This window comes from Stegodyphus dumicola, chromosome 10 (genome assembly GCF_044657685.1).
Source record: "Stegodyphus dumicola isolate Sdum_Otavi_A_Nest chromosome 10, ASM4465768v1".
NCBI lineage: Eukaryota > Metazoa > Arthropoda > Arachnida > Araneae > Eresidae > Stegodyphus > Stegodyphus dumicola.
Window position 1 is genome coordinate 144747202 of NC_140777.1, and position 16415 is coordinate 144763616.

Below are 16415 nucleotides of genomic sequence, written 5' to 3' on the forward strand. Positions count from 1 at the left end.
TAGCATGCTCAAATGCTGCAGGAACGTGCAAGTGCAAACTTTTCATGATCAGAAAACATGCATGACCTTGAGCATTTAAAGAAGTAACGATTTTCCTTGTTATATATCGCGCAAATAAAAGAGCATGGCTGACACAAGTGCTGATGAATGATTGGTTTGAAAATCATTTTATACCCGAAGCTTGAAAATGCTTCTTTTTGTAATTACTTATAAACAGCCAAACGAAACTTAAAAATTAAATTATTAAAAATGTACTTATTAATGGCATTTACAGGTAACAGCCAAACAAAAAATTTTCACCAGTGAATTGGCAACTTTTCATGCTATGTGGATAATTAGAAAGTATTGATAATTCTGAAAATAAATACATAAATAAAAACTATTCCAGTAATTTTTCTAGTTAGGGTAGATTTAACCCCTTAACTGCCGCGGGCGTATATATACGCCTTGCTCAGCCGATGCGTTAACTGCCCCAGATGCGCAGCCGATGCGTTAACTTTGCGAATAATTTTAGGTGTAGCAGCGCAAAGCAAATGATAGCAGTTTGGAAGGACGTATATATACGCCTGGGGCAGTTAACGCATCGGCTGAGCAAGGCGTATATATACGCCCACTGCAGTTAAGGGGTTAAGGGTGCTCCTTGGATTATCGCCAAGTTGCAGTGTCCTGCTTGTACGAAGGAAATGTGTATGGTCGAACGGCGGAGGATACCGACACTACAGAGGATCTGCTTTTGTGAATTTACGTGTCGACGCCAGTATGCAGATTCTATTTCAGATAATTTTAGGAAGTTTTTGGATGCTGTTAAGGAATTTTGTTTGACTAAAGACATGGAAATTTCTAAATAAGGTAAGTGGATATTTCCTTTTTTATGCTATTTCACTAAAATGTAGTTTATTGAGATTACATATTTTCTGCTAGCTGTTCCTTTGACTTTTTAAGTGAAAATGGATTGATGTGTACATGGACAAAGTCAAGGGAGTGCGCAATGCCAAGTTTGTGAAATTCTCTGATTTTTTTTTAAGTGAAAACAGATCGATGTGCACATGGATACTGAATTTTTGCAATTCTTGGACTTGTTATTTTGGCTTTGATTAGTGGCAATTTTTGGCACAAAAATCGCTGCTACACAAAGCCAAAATAACATGTCAGAGAATTGCACGAACTCGGTGTCCATGTATCACCAAAAATCACCAATTTGCACTGAGGGGCTCCCGTAAAAATATTTTTACCATTTTTCCTTCAGAAATACAAGCCTATAAACATTCATTTGATGCCCCATCTAAATAAAGGCATGGAGAACGTTTTCAAAGGATAAATGGATATGGTTGAGATTTATAGAAATATAAATTCAGGTTCATAATTATTTGCAGTTTCAATTGATAAACTTTATGCAGAGGGTTTATGTACCACATCTACTCACATATAAGTGCTCCCTCGTGTTAATTGAGACTTGATTTTACTGTATATTTTATGGAACCTCATAATGTCAGATATTTAAATCAAATGTGAAAAACCTGCACTCCAAAGTGTATACATGTTCATACACCCACTACCCACATGGATAACATGGATAACAAAATGGAGTTTCAAATGCAGAGGATAGCAAATAAGATGCATTATGGGTGAATGATGACTACGAGGAAAAGAAACACGAATGATATGGATCCTTATAATGAAATGTTTATTGAAGATGAGGTTTTAAAGTAAGCAAAGATTATTGAGCACAAAATTTTGAATAAAATTTATTTTCTCTTTTTTTCCTAAAGAACTTCTTGTTTCGTTTTTAAAGTAATATTTTTTTTTTTTTGGTAATATAAAGTTATATTCCCTTTATTTTATAAAATGAAATTTATTTATAAATGTACCTTTTTTAACTTAACATTTTAATTTTACAAAATTACAGTGGTAGGTAAGTATAACAGCAATTACCTCCTAATCTAAGGATTGATTTCTAAAATAATACACAGACATGCAAAAAAAAAAGAAAGAAGAGAAAGAAGTGTGTTTATAAACACACATATTAATCATTTGATTTCACGATCAAATTTTGGCATTTATAGATTTATAGATCAACTTACATGGAAATATAATATTTCATGTACGATGACAAAACATGTAAAACCTTGTGCCTATGAAGAAGGAGATCTGTGTGAGGGATCTTTCCAAGGGAAACTGATTTGTATTCATGTTACCCATGTGGTATCATGGAAATATCCACGCAGCAAGCAATATGGGAGGATTTAAATGCAAGTTAAATTATCAGCATTCGGATGTAATGTTGAGCTGCATTTAGAGATGGAAGTTACCAGCACCGGATCTTTGATTTTTCTGATGTGGAGCAAAAGCTGCCGCCCTCACCCATCTTCCTTTAAGTTTCTCTAAAAGGTTTTAATTTCTTTAATACAGAAATAGGTAGGGTTTGAGGTAAAACCTAAGCTCCATTTTATACTAAATTCTTAACGTGCCGCCCCCCCCCCTTTTTTTTTTGCTATAAAGGAAAAAAACATAACGAAGATACATAATTAGAAATTTGTCCCCTCCCAAATCTTTCTGGTGAGCTTACTTTCGTATTCAAGCCTAATCCTAACTCTAATCCTGAATGCTTCTAACCCTCCAGTCTGCGCCACCATTCGTTTTCCATTCTAGAGACAACGGGCAACCAATAAACTTCTCACTATTCCATATTATTGCATAACTGGTTAAATTAGGTTGGGTAAGATTATATGAATATGGCAAAGACAGGAGGGCTATCTGCTTAGAGGAGAGGTGCTTTCGTGGAGGAACTTTTTAAACGAAACTGGCTTGTATTCACATTACACATGAGGAAATCCACGAAGAGAAACCATGCAGCCAGCCCGTTATTTCTGGTTTGAACCCAGGCAAGGTCGAACTACCAGTATTCAGCGGTCTTAATCACTTGGCCACTGCTCAGGACATTTGTTTGATTATTTACTATGTGTTTCGCCATTAGGCACTGCATGGAAAGGGAGGAATGCCTTATGGAAAAAAAAAATTTAAGGAGACTGACTGGTATCTGCTTAGAGGAAAGGTGCTTTCGTGGAGGAACTTTTTAAAGGAAACTGGCTTGTATTCAGATTACACATGAGGAAATCCACAAAAACAAACCATGTAGCCAGCCCATTCGCCTGGGTTTGAACACAGGCAAGGTCGAACTACCAATATACAGCGATCTTAATCACTCGGCCACTGCTGAGGACATTTGTCTGATTATTTACTATGTGTTTCGCCATTAGGCTCTGCATGGAAAAGGAGGAATATCCCGTGGAAAAAACTTTGTAAGTAAAACTGGCTTGTATCTATGTTACACACGGGGAAAATCACGGAAATACTCATACAGCCAGCCAATTCACCTATACTTGACCCTCGGACCGAACTACTAGTGCTCAGGGGCTTTTATTGCTCAGCTACTAATGGAACCATTGCATACAAAATATAGGCTATTACCAAAAGGACGTATTCTGAAACAATTATACAGAATATGGGCTAATACTGAGAGTATTCGTGCTTCCTGTCTTGTTTTTCATACTTCCTATTTCATAAGTAATTGAAAGTTCTTACCTGCTTTAACGCTATTAAAATATCATGGAATTAGTAATGAAAATTAAAATTTTACACTGTAAGCCTTTTGTTCTGCAAATAAGTGCATGGAATCGCCATAATGTGATCTGAAGTTTGATTTTCAGTTGCTAGAATCGCGAGACTCGATAAGCGCTCTTGCTCATCGATAATCATAGATATTTTTTAGTACGTTTTAATTTGCTGAAACTTCGATCTTAACAGGTTGAAGCGTTCGTGATTCGTCCTCAAACAGTTCATCAGATTGCTTTTGAATTTTTTATTTGTCAGAATAGACTCAACTGCAATTTTTTTTTTTGGCTACTGTTTTAGACTCTTATATCAAATATTCCATAGGATTTTTCTCTCATTTTTTATAACTCCTCAGTTTTGGTCAGTTCTTTCGTTAACCACACAGAACGCGGAGGAGGAATTCCTTATGAATTTCTATATTTACTCGATTGAATTCTGGAAAAATATTTGCTCAAATTTTCAGGTTGAGTAAATTCAAATTTTTCACAGCATGTAACAGATTACGTACCTCATGCTTTGATTCTGCATCGAGAGTAATATCTTTAATTTCTTTTAAATATTTGAATATTTCTGGTAAATTCATTAACTTCTAATGAATTTATCAGAAGTATTTTTTCGACCATCACAGCCACATATTTTTTCGACCATCTTGTCTGGCTGCTTCCTTTTAAGTTGTATTTTGTACATTTTTTAATAATATACTGTCGAGTAGTGTATCCGACAAAAAAGCAAAGTATTTGAGTAATTCCAAACAGATTAACTGCTACCAGGCACGAAGAAGCAGAATGCATACTGACAAAATACGAGAAGTGAGCCAAATATGGCACAAATTCATCCAGCTTATTCATTTCTGTAATTGTAGCTTGTACTGTTTTAGAAATGCCAGCCATATTAGACATGTTGTCGTAAGATTGACACCGACATTGTCCAATATCTAAACCATCAAGTGTCAATTAAGACACTAATTTTCTAAAATGTGTTCAGAAATACATTCTCCTATCTTTCCACCAACTTCTATGAAATCAATTAAATTTTCCTTTATCTCACACAATCACCACACGTTTTTACGCATTGAGTCATCTAGTTCATATTTTTCTGTATGAGACACATATGGGGTAAATATGATTTCTTTCCCATTGTTAGGTGCTTGTACTTAAGAGTTGAATTATGTTTGGCAAGCGGAGAGATTAAAATTCAGAAAATTTCTTTCGCTAGATCGAGGACACTTTGTGAACAGGCTACTTGAGATTTCATCAGACCCAAGAAAAGAACGATACATTGTTGAAAGACATAGTACCGCATCCATGACTATATGGAATTTTTCTCCTTTTTTCTTTTTCTGTATGAATGAGTCGCTCAGTGTCGTGATCGATGCCTTGGCATGATTTCATTTGTTGTACTCGAATTTTCCACTTGAGTAAATTCAAATTTTTCACAGCATGTAACAGATGCTCGTCTGTAGATTCCAGATGCTTTGAGCTCAGTTAATCTTGCTAAAACTTGTTTCCAATTAATGAATCCTGTTGTATAGTGTAATGGCAGCACCATGTTTCTGATAAATTTTGCACGGTGTATAAAAAATTGCATTCTTGTTTTTAGAATATGCAAGATCTAAGCTTTTTATTATTTACTAATGTTCTGTATAACATGTCAAATGTCTGCCATGACGTTCAATGGGATTGAGGTACGTTTTCTCGGATGTTTACCGGCTAATAATACTGATTGACTGCTTAAGAGAGATTGTTGGCGACCGTTCATTTTTTTTTTTTTTTATGCCCAGCCAATTGCATGCATCCAACAAATAAAAAATTTTTAATTTTTCGTCTTTCTGCTGCCCGTTCCCATCTAAATGAAGAGATCTTTATATCTTGGTTTCATGTCCTCCAGCTATTCATTTGATGTCGATGAAGAAGTTTATTCTTTCAAATGCTGACTTGTATATTGTTTGGGGATGATATATGCAGTCATGTTTGGTTATGCAAATTGCAAGAAATATTAATTCCCTCTAGAATCTCAGCACAATCGGAACTGCGGCAAGATCTGACGGTTTACTTCTTCTGTGAAGTTATTTTTTCATCTTAGCTGAAATTTGTTTTCTCTGTCTGGCCTTATCTTTGCGCTTTTCTCCCCCTCGATGCGCAGATGGTTCCTTTTAATCTAAATGAAATTCACTATGAATTACCTTAATAAGAATAACTAAGAATTGACATAATTACACTGAACAGTCCTAAATAAATGGTCGTGTGTCGCTAAATATAGTGCGGGCTATTAAAAGCTAGCATATCTTAAAAAAAGAAAAGGCAGAAGAGACCTGGGTAGGAGAAAAACATAGAAATAATAAATCTAGCTTTAAAATCCAACATGTGCTCCACCGTTCCGAGTCAAACCAAAGGTGAGCCTAAATTGCCAACTGGCTGGAAAAAATCTAAATGCCTTGTTTCAACTTGAAGACATAATATCTGTGTCTTGTATATACTCGATGAATATTAATTTGAATTATTTCATTTTTCCAGGATGGCCCAAAGTTAATTTTTTGGGTTAGCTCTTAAACAATAGTTATAATGCTTCTCCATTTCCCAGCAGACGTTGCTATGGGAACCAGGTGACTTCTTCTATCTATCATTCTATTTATTATTTGAACACGCCCGGCCTAGACAGCAAATGATGCAGGGACTCCAAATGTTACTGACATGGTCAGTCTGATTCTATCAGTGATGCCTGGGGTCCCTCTATCGGCCTCTTTCTGATCTTGTATTAATAGTTGTAATTGGCTGTACTTTATTTTAACTCATGTTCCTTTAAAAGGGTTCTTAGTATTTAATTACAAATCTTCTTAGAAGAGATTTTTAAAACTTGGCCTTAAAACTATTAACATTGTACTAAAATTAGAGAGCTGTTTTAGCGAACAAGATGCCAAAACGATCCAGCGTTATATTTGAATTTTCCGCCCTCAAAAGTTGCCGCTCGGGGCAAGAACTCTGGCTTGCCCCCCGCTAGATCCGGGCATCACTTCATAGCCTTCAGGAAAAATACAAAGTTTAACCCAGTCACAATTTAACATGGGTCACAACATTACCAATTACATGCAGGTGTGTGATATGGCACTATCACCTAATATATAATCATGTGCCAGTGTGAAGTACATAATGACACTTTGATACTACCCAAAACACAGTCAGCACCGTGTCTTACATAGTTGCATATGCACTGTAGTAAATGCAGAAAATTTGACTTTTTTGTTTTTACATTTTGCATACATTTTTTTTTTCAAAATTTCCACAGATATGAATAATGACCCTAAATATCCAATAATGATATACAAAAAGATAAATATTACAGAAATTTCATTTCTAAAAAGCATATACATAAAAAAATACTAGCAGAGAGACATGTTCCTAAATAAAACTTCTCAAAACTGTTATATTCATTACATATTATCCAGTAATATAAAGAATAATGGTGTTTCTTTACTAAATCAGAAGTTCAGTTAGTCACCAAAACTAGCAAACTTATTTGCCTTATTTCTATTCTGCAGTTTTGAAATGTTGTCAAATGCTTATAAGGTGACTGTATTAACAAAAAAGTAGCAAAATGGGTTGATCTTTGGATTATGGTAACTTGGCGATTTTTTGGCGAAAATTTGGCGACCAACTCTGCTACAGCAACTCTCTATTTTTTTTTCCGCCGCCATTTTGTCTTCACGAAGTCAAGACATGTTTCTTTTCTTTTTATTTACAGAACACTTTTCCAACAATCTACTAGCCGAATTACACTTATGCTAGAAATTTTATGTGACAAAACTACTTAATCATGACAAATATTAACTGCAAAATTGGGAAAAAGTGCACAATCGCAAACTCCTTGCACGTTTTTCAGAATAGCACATAAACATAAACCATTTACACGTCAACTTATTTTTACTTAATAAAACATCCCAGAATTGCACAAAAATGGCATTGCACACACTCTTAACTTTATCCATCTACACTGCTATTTTCTCATAAATTACAAAAATGTGCATGAAAATGCAAAAAAATTCTGTGAATCATTAAACTCGGTAAAAAGCACATATATGAAATTACCTGATCGCGAAAAAGTATATACCCTTTCCAAGGATGAACATTTCCACGTATAAAATAAATAAAATATCCAAAAACTTTTACGTCTAAATTATCTGTTATATTATAAACATCACCAACGAATTCATACCGCAAACATTACAAATGGTTACAAATACTTAGTGTCAAATATTTAAATTATTTTCATGCATGTTTACTTCAACTGAAACGTATACCAAATTCCTACAAACATAAAATTCACAAAATAACTATCATTTAATTAAAATATCACTAAACCATGTACACGTCGACTTATTTTTACTTAAAAAAACATCCCAGAATTGCACAAAAATGGCATTGTGCACACTCTTCACTATATCCATGTACACTGCTTTTTTCTCATAAATTAGAAAAATTTCACGAAAATGCATGAAAATTTTGTGAATCTTTAAATCCGGTAAAAAGAACATATATGAAATTACCCGATTGCGAAAAAGTATATACCCTTTCCAAAGATGAACATTTCCACGTATAAAATAAATAAAATATCCAAAAACTTTTACATCTAAATTATCTATTATATTATAAACGTCACTAACGAATTCATACCGCAAACATTACAAATGGTTACAAATACTTAGTGTCAAATATTTAAATTATTTCCATACACGTTTAGTTCAACTGAAATGTATACCAAATTCCTACAAACATAAAATTCACAAAATAACTATCATTTAATTAAAATATCACTAAACCATGTACACGTCGACTTATTTTTACTTAAAAAAACATCCCAGAATTGCACAAAATTGGCATTGTGCACACTCTTCACTATATCCATGTACACTGCTTTTTTCTCATAAATTAGAAAAATTTCACGAAAATGCATGAAAATTTTGTGAATCTTTAAATTCGGTAAAAAGGACATATATGAAATTACCTGATCGCGAAAAAATATATACCCTTTCCAAGGATGGACATTTGCACGCACAAAATAAATAAAATATCCAAAAACTTTTACCTCTAAATTATCTATTATAAACGTCACCAACGAATTTATAACAAAACATTAAAAATGATTACAAATAATTAGTGTCAAATACTTAAATTCTTTCCATGCACATTTACTTCTACTCAAACGTATTCCAAAATACTACAAACATATAACTCTCAAAATCAGGATCATTAAATTAAAATATAATTAAATTAAAAAACACTACTTAAAATATAAATAAGCACATACATTAAATTAATAAAAATTAGCTTACAATCCTAATTACTTTAAACTAAATCATTGCTAATAACAATTTTCAATAATACCATATTAATTTATTTACTCCTTACATTTAGAACAATGCATAAAAATAATATCCTCAAATAATTAAAAATACTAACTTACCTAATCTTCTACACAATCTTGAGTGCATGGCGGATCACAAAATGTCCATTTTCACCAGGTTTCTTGCACCGCCATTCAAACTATCTGTAATATCCTTCCTTTCACACAATCTCATTTCATTCCCACATATCGGACATTCATACTTATCCGCAATTAAGCAATTCTTTACAGTTACACGAAAACGAAATAAAAATTTCGGATTTACTTTATATACGGCCATGCGATCCAAATATTAAACAACACTGTTTCACAGAACTTAAAATGAAACTACTGCTATAAAGTACAGCAGATATTTTTACAAATATACCCCCTTTTCCGATTAAAGAACAGTGATTCGTTCATTAATGTCACATGACATATCTCATGATCTCTCATTTCCCTCACACAAAATAATGCGTAATCGGAACTGAGAACTGAGAACTCACATTATTCCCGAAGTCCTAGGTAGTAACCTTTATCGCCTCCAAAATTTCGCCAAACTACCTGTTACCATATTCCAAAGATCAGCCGCAAAAGAATATATAATTTTAAAGATGTAATTCATAAAGAACTCTAGTAAACTTAATCAAAATAATAAATATCAGCATATGGAATTTTCAATTATGAAAATAATAGACATGCAAACTTTTATATAAAAATAAAATACATTACATTTTCCTTCTATGTCAGTCAACTGAGATATAATGTACACTGAGATATAACGTACATTCAGTTTCAAAATTACTTTAAAAGCTTTGCACTTAATGATTAATTTTTTTACTTACTTTCACAATTCGCTGATTGTCAGCAGGAAGATCATATTTATTTAAAACTTCTTCAACAACATATTTTTTCTTGGTAGTACGAGACATTTCTTCTCAATGCACAAATAAAACTACTGAAACTACAAAAAAATCAACTATGAAATAACAACTAATATATTACACTAAAAATTACTATTTCTTCACTGCAAATCTTGAAAAAATATGAACATTATATGGAATAGTAAATCGGTAATGTAAAACTAGGAAAAGGAGCGAGGAGAAGAAAAACAGGGTTGATCTTTACATTACGGTAACTTAGCGATTTTTTCGCGAAAATTTGGCGACCAACTCCCCTACAGCAACCCTCTATTTTTTTTTCCCCGCCGCCATTTTGTCTTCACGAAGTAAAGACATGTTTCTTTTCTTCTTATCTACTGAACACTTCTTCCAACAATCTACTAGCCGAATTACACTTATGCTAGAAATTTTATCAAACAAAACTGCTTAATCATGACAAATATTCACTGCAAAATTCAGAAAAAGTGCACAATACCATACACCTTACGCGTTTTTCAAAATAACACATACACATAAACCATGTACACGCCGACTTATTTTTACTTAAAAAAACATCCCAGAATTGCACAAAAATGGCATTGCGCACACTCTTCACTGTATCCATGTACACTGCTTTTTCTCATAAATTCGAAAAATTTCACGAAAATACATGACAATTTTCTCAACCTTTAAACCCGGTAAAAAGAACATATATGAAATTACCTGATCGCGAAAAAGTATTTACCCTTTACAAATATGAACATTTCCACATATAAAATAAATAAAATATCCAAAAACTTTTACCTCTAAATCATCTATTACATTATACACGTCACCAACGAATTCATACATGAAGCATTACAAATATTTAGTATCAAATATTTAAATTATTTCCATGCACGTTTATTTCAACTTAAACGTAAACCAAATTCCTACAAGCATAAAATTCACAAAATAACTATCATTTCATTAAAATATCACTGAACCATGTACACGTCAACTTATTTTTACTTAAAAAAACATCCCAGAATTGCACAAAAATGGCATTGCGCACACTCTTCACTATATCCATGTACACTGCTTTTATCTCATAAATTAAAAAAATTTCACGAAAATACATGACAATTTTCTCAATCTTTAAACCCGGTAAAAAGAACATATATGAAATTACATGATCGCGAAAAAGTATTTACCCTTTACAAATATGAACATTTCCACATATAAAATAAATAAAATATCCAAAAACTTTTACCTCTAAATCATCTATTACATTATACACGTCACCAACGAATTCATACATGAAGCATTACAAATATTTATTATCAAATATTTAAATTATTTCCATGCACATTTATTTCAACTTAAACATACACCAAATTCCTACAAGTATAAAATTCACAAAATAACTATCATTTCATTAAAATATAATTAAATTCAAAAACACCACTTAAAATATACATGAGCACATACATTCAATTAATAAAAATTACCTTACAATCCTAATTACTTTAAACTAAATCATTGCTAATAACAATTTTCCCAATAATACCAAATTCCTTTCCACCTTACATTTCCAACAATGCATAAAAATAATTAAAAATACTAACTTACTTAATCTCCTTCAGAATCTTCATTACGTGGCGGATACACTTTTCTTCATTCTCTTTCAGAATCTTTAAAATCATACTTATCTTTCAAAGCAAGATACCAGGTAAAATAAATAACATAATAAAACATGTTTATTTCTCTCTCACACAACCTTAAAAAACATTTCTTACTATCCTTTTCAATACCACTAAATACCCATTTCGAATTCACTTTACTTACGGCCATGGGATCCAAAAATTCACAAACACTATTTCACACATTACAGAATAAAGCCAAATACAAAATTTCCAGATTTTTTCCCGATTTCCCCCCTTTTCCGATTAAAGAACCGTAATTCGTCCATTAATATCACATGACATATCCCATGATCTCGCATTTCCCCCACACAAAATAATGCGTAATCGGAACTCAGTACTGCTCACATTATTACCAAAGTCCCAGGTAGTAACCTTTATCGCCTCCAAAATGTCGCCAAACTACCAGTTACCGTAATGTAAAGATCAACCAAAAACAGTCTTAGACTGACACAGCTTTACATTAAACTCTATCGGTTTCAAAGGATGAACCATCTTGAACAAACATTCATGTCAATTCGCCCTCGAAACTGATACACTTTTATTTACAAGCTAGGTCAAAGTGAAACTTTTTTTCCCCTTTAATTTTTACCCATATATATATGCACACACAATTTTTTCGGAGTATCAGATTTAAATCCAGTTTCTTAAAAAATAAATAGTAAAAAATGCGTATACAATTAGCAGAAACAACGTATGAATGCTGTCAACTCAAAATCCTCTGGCCAACTTTTAAATGTATGTGAAAAATACAGAAAAATAGTAAGAATAAGAAAAAATTATACTCCCGTACCAATCACAAACTATTTTGTCAGCGAAATTATTTCTTGGAAATCCAGCTACCATATAATTAATTACATTTGTTTGGTGTTTAATTTATAAAACAAATTCTATAAAATATAATCACACAATTAGTAACAATTAATCAGCATGCAACAAAATACCTCACAACGCTAATTCACGATCACGGTGCTAAAATTTGTATTTACTAGCGATTTAAACATGATCAAAGAATTTTGTTGCCACCTTGAAGATAAAATTTTTCCCATTGGGAAAACACGTCGCTTTACGGATGTCCGTCTTAAACCAAACCTCTCGTCTAAAATAAAAAATATAACTCTATAGTTACTAAAAGTTCTATTTAAACTTTAAAATTATGAGGAATTCATAATCAGTTTGTTTTAATTTTGGATAAAAACTCAGTGCATATGAGGATCTGAGAAAAATAGCTGAAAAGAAATTTAATTTTCTAATCTGGCAGTTTTTCGTAATCTGTCATATGGTTTTAGTATTTGCAGATGTATGGTGTTATTAACTTTTCAACTTTTATTATTATGAAAGTATTGTATTCCGTTATTGTAATGATCATGTAGTGTAAGAAACTGAAACATTTAACCTTAAAAGAGTGTTCAAAAAGGAGGTAAACGTGCTTCATTACTGTTTTACTTTTTATAACTTGTGTGTATATATATAGCAAAGCAAATTAAATTTATATGAAATTATTAGTTCAAATTTGTTAGATGTAATAGCATATCCTATGGGTAAAATAAAAAATTAGCGAATGTTAACCGGGATGGAGACTATGAAAGTCGGTCGTGGAGTTGTACACGTTTATGTGCAGTGATGATGTTTTTGTACAAATAAAAGTGTTTTGTGAAATGAACATTACCTAGATATATTACAACAACAACTGCAATCTGCATATCTAAGTATAGTAAATCTGCATATGACAGAAGGTATGGCTAAAGTGCAGAATCCTCCACTTATTTGTTTGGCGCTTTTTACAAGATCAAGAAGACTTGGATTTTTGTCAATTTTCTTTGACTTTTTAAGTGCAGATAGGTCGATGTGTACATGGATAAAGTCAAGGGAGTGCACAATGCCATTTTTGTGCAATTCTGGGATGTTTTTTTAAGTGAAAATAAGTCGATGTGTACATGGATACCAAGTGTGTGCAATTCTTAAAAACGCGCCAAGCAGTAGGCGATTCTGCACTTTCACCGATGTGACAATAGATATTTTTGAGCAGCAACACACTTTGAATATATTGTTAAAGTTACCATCACTGTTTGAGATTACATTTCGCACCAGCATGTATTGAACTACTGCTCATATACTTATAAAAGATAAACACTCTCTTTTTGTCTGTATATGCCAGGCATGACCAAACTGTGGTTTCCATACTGTATGAGTCATTTTTGGCTCGTTAAACGCAGGTTATGGTTGTAAGAAACAATCTAATTTCAGAAGTGCAATTGCTATTTTAAGCAGGTGTTTGGTAAACTGTGACATGTTTTAACTGTCAGTAATTTTATTGGGTAAAATTTTAGTATATGGTACGACCTTGAAAATTGTCACTGCCACTCAAAATGACTCATTTACTGCTCATCATAAACACCACATTTACTGATAATCATAATGTCACCAAATCCCTTATGTACCATATACTAAGATCAAACCATTTTATTGTTTAAAGTGCATTATGCCATGTAATTACTTTAAAATATGCTGCATGTGCTAATAATCAAAATAATGAAATGAAAGCATACTAATTTAACTTTTATGACCTTATTTCTTTCTTTCCTCTTTATTTATTTATCATAATCATATATTTAAAAAATGAACACAGGAAGAGTGGGTTCTTTAGCAACTAGCCAATACTTCATATCTTATCACATATTACGACTAATGTGCAAGTTTCATTGCCTACACGAAAAAAGAATAAATTAAAGTTAACCGCTGTGGCTAATCTTTGGAATATGGTAACAGGTAGTTTGGCGACATTTTGGTAAGGCGATAAAGGTTACTAGCTAGGACTTTAGCAGTGTACATGGATAAAGTCAAGAGTGTGTGAAATGCCATTTTTGTGCAATTCTGGGATGTTTTTTTAAGTAAAAATAGGTCGACGTGTACATGGATACCATGTATGTGCATTTCTTAAAAACGCGGCAAGCAGTTTGCGATTCTGCACTTTCTCCCAATTTCGCACCTAATCTTCGTCATGATTAAGCACTTTTGTACCATAAAAGTTCTAGCATAAGCATAATTCGGCTAGCAGATTGTTGGAAAGAAAATGTTGATTAAAAAAAAAAACATGCCTTTACTTTGTGAAAACAAAATGGCGTCCAAACAAAAACTAGCAGGTTGCTGTAGCAGGGTTGGTCGCCAAAAAATCGCCAAGTTACCAAACAGTTGTTTTTAAGCAAAGATCCTTGTAAATTGGCAGTTTGAGAGTATAGAAAATTCTCTGTTTTTGCTTTTCAAATTATTGAGTTGTCAACTTGCTGATTGCAGATTTTAAACTAGAAGGCAAATTCACAATTTTTAAATGAAAATATAGTTTTATTAAATAAGGTATTGTCTGTTTTTGTTCATGACCTTTTGTCATCTTTCAGGCAATGTCATGATTCTATTTTCATAAAACTTTTGATTTTTGTGGTTAGTCTATATTTTAGGGTGTCCCTTGGATTATCATCAAATTGTTTTGTCGTTTATGGTAACCTGAGTAAGTTGAATGTTATGAAAACTCTAATATGACGTGATTGCGGTGAATTGGACTGATGGGAAAATATTTGTAACGGCTTCTTTCTGTGTTGGATGTCAGTTAGGAAGTACATTGCTTATTTTGTGCTGTACACCATAAAATGGCTGTATGTGATGAAATTAATCTGAAGTTTCTGTACGGTTTGGAACAAAAGGGAAAAAAAGCATTAATTGACTGATGTGTAAATAAAGATTTACTTAGTAGTCATTAGAAGTGTCCTGTTTGTATGAAGGAAATGCATATGGTTGAATGTAAAGATCGTTCAGATGGGTTTGTTGCTTGAAAGGCTCATGCAAGAAATGCCATCAACAGTTCACCACTATGGAGGATGTTTTTTACTCATATTTTTGTGAATTTATGCGGTGGAGGCAGTATGCATATTCTAGTTCAGATAATTTTAGAAAGTTTTTGGTTGCTGTTAAGGAATTTTGTGTGCCACAGATTGAAGATGCAAAAATTTCTAAATGTGGTAAGTCAATATTTCCTTTTTGTAGTGTGCATATGCGATAACATGTATTTCCTTTTTTATGTTATTTCATTGTGTGGTTTAAAATGCAATTAATTGAGCTTCGATTGGCTACAAATTTTGTTCAATTTTGATGATGAGTAAATTCGTTTTAACATTATATGACATCATTATTTTATTATCATTCTCCTGAATTTTTTTAAGTGAAAATCGATTGATGTGTACAGGGACAAAGTAAAGGGGATGTACAGTTCCGAGTTTTTGCAGTCCTCTGATGTTTTTTAAAGCGAAAATAGATCGATGTGTACATGGACACAGAGTTTGTGCAATTCTTTGACTTGTTATTTTGGTTTGGTGTAGTAGCCGGGTCCGTGATACATAGTCGACAGGACACCTAGCCGACACGGACACTTAGCTGACAGGTCATTCAGCTGACATGGACACTTAGCTGTCAAATACACTTAGGCGACATGGACATTTAGCCGACAGGACATTTGGCCAACATAGAGAGTTAGCCATCAGGGCATTTAGCTACGGTACACTTAACTGTCAAAACATTTAGTCAACAGGACACTAAGCCGACAGTATTGTTTAGCTGACATGTACCCAATCATTATTTAAACTTACTATGAATTACAAAATTTCTTGGCTTATCCATAAATTCAATATTTAAGTTAATTTTCACCTATCAGTAAAATTCATTTTTCGATTCTTAAAGATCTCATATGTGCTAATCATTGGGATAATTTAGCATTGTTTGATATGTATCGTGCTCTTTGGTGTATATTGGCCAAATTGAAAGAGCGCTGAAATTTATCATCAGGGAATATGAATTAAATTTCGAAAGGAAAACA

At 32.8% G+C, this 16415-nt stretch overlaps 2 protein-coding genes across 3 annotated transcripts in view; one reads left to right on the forward strand and one right to left on the reverse strand.

Annotated features, from left to right (window-relative positions):
• Positions 1-12579, reverse strand: part of LOC118197821 (putative RNA-binding protein EIF1AD) — a 39104-nt gene extending 26525 nt beyond the window's left edge. The window contains exons 1-2 of one of the 2 annotated variants that reach the window (XM_035369360.2): positions 12496-12579; positions 9834-9952 (exon numbers count right to left, since the gene is read on the reverse strand). In XM_035369360.2, coding sequence (XP_035225251.1) covers positions 9834-9920 — 87 coding nt within the window. In that variant the 5' untranslated portion in view covers positions 9921-9952; positions 12496-12579. Of the gene's footprint in view, positions 1-9833; positions 9953-12344 lie in introns of both variants that reach the window. The other variant, XM_035369359.2, reaches the window with a different exon arrangement.
• Positions 12580-13277: 698 nt separating this feature from the next.
• The window catches only part of LOC118197820 (abscission/NoCut checkpoint regulator), an 80124-nt gene continuing 76986 nt past the window's right edge, over positions 13278-16415 (forward strand). The window contains exons 1-2 of the mRNA XM_085825156.1: positions 13278-13287; positions 13744-13829. Coding sequence (XP_085681282.1) covers positions 13278-13287; positions 13744-13829 — 96 coding nt within the window. The remainder of the gene's footprint in view (positions 13288-13743; positions 13830-16415) is intronic.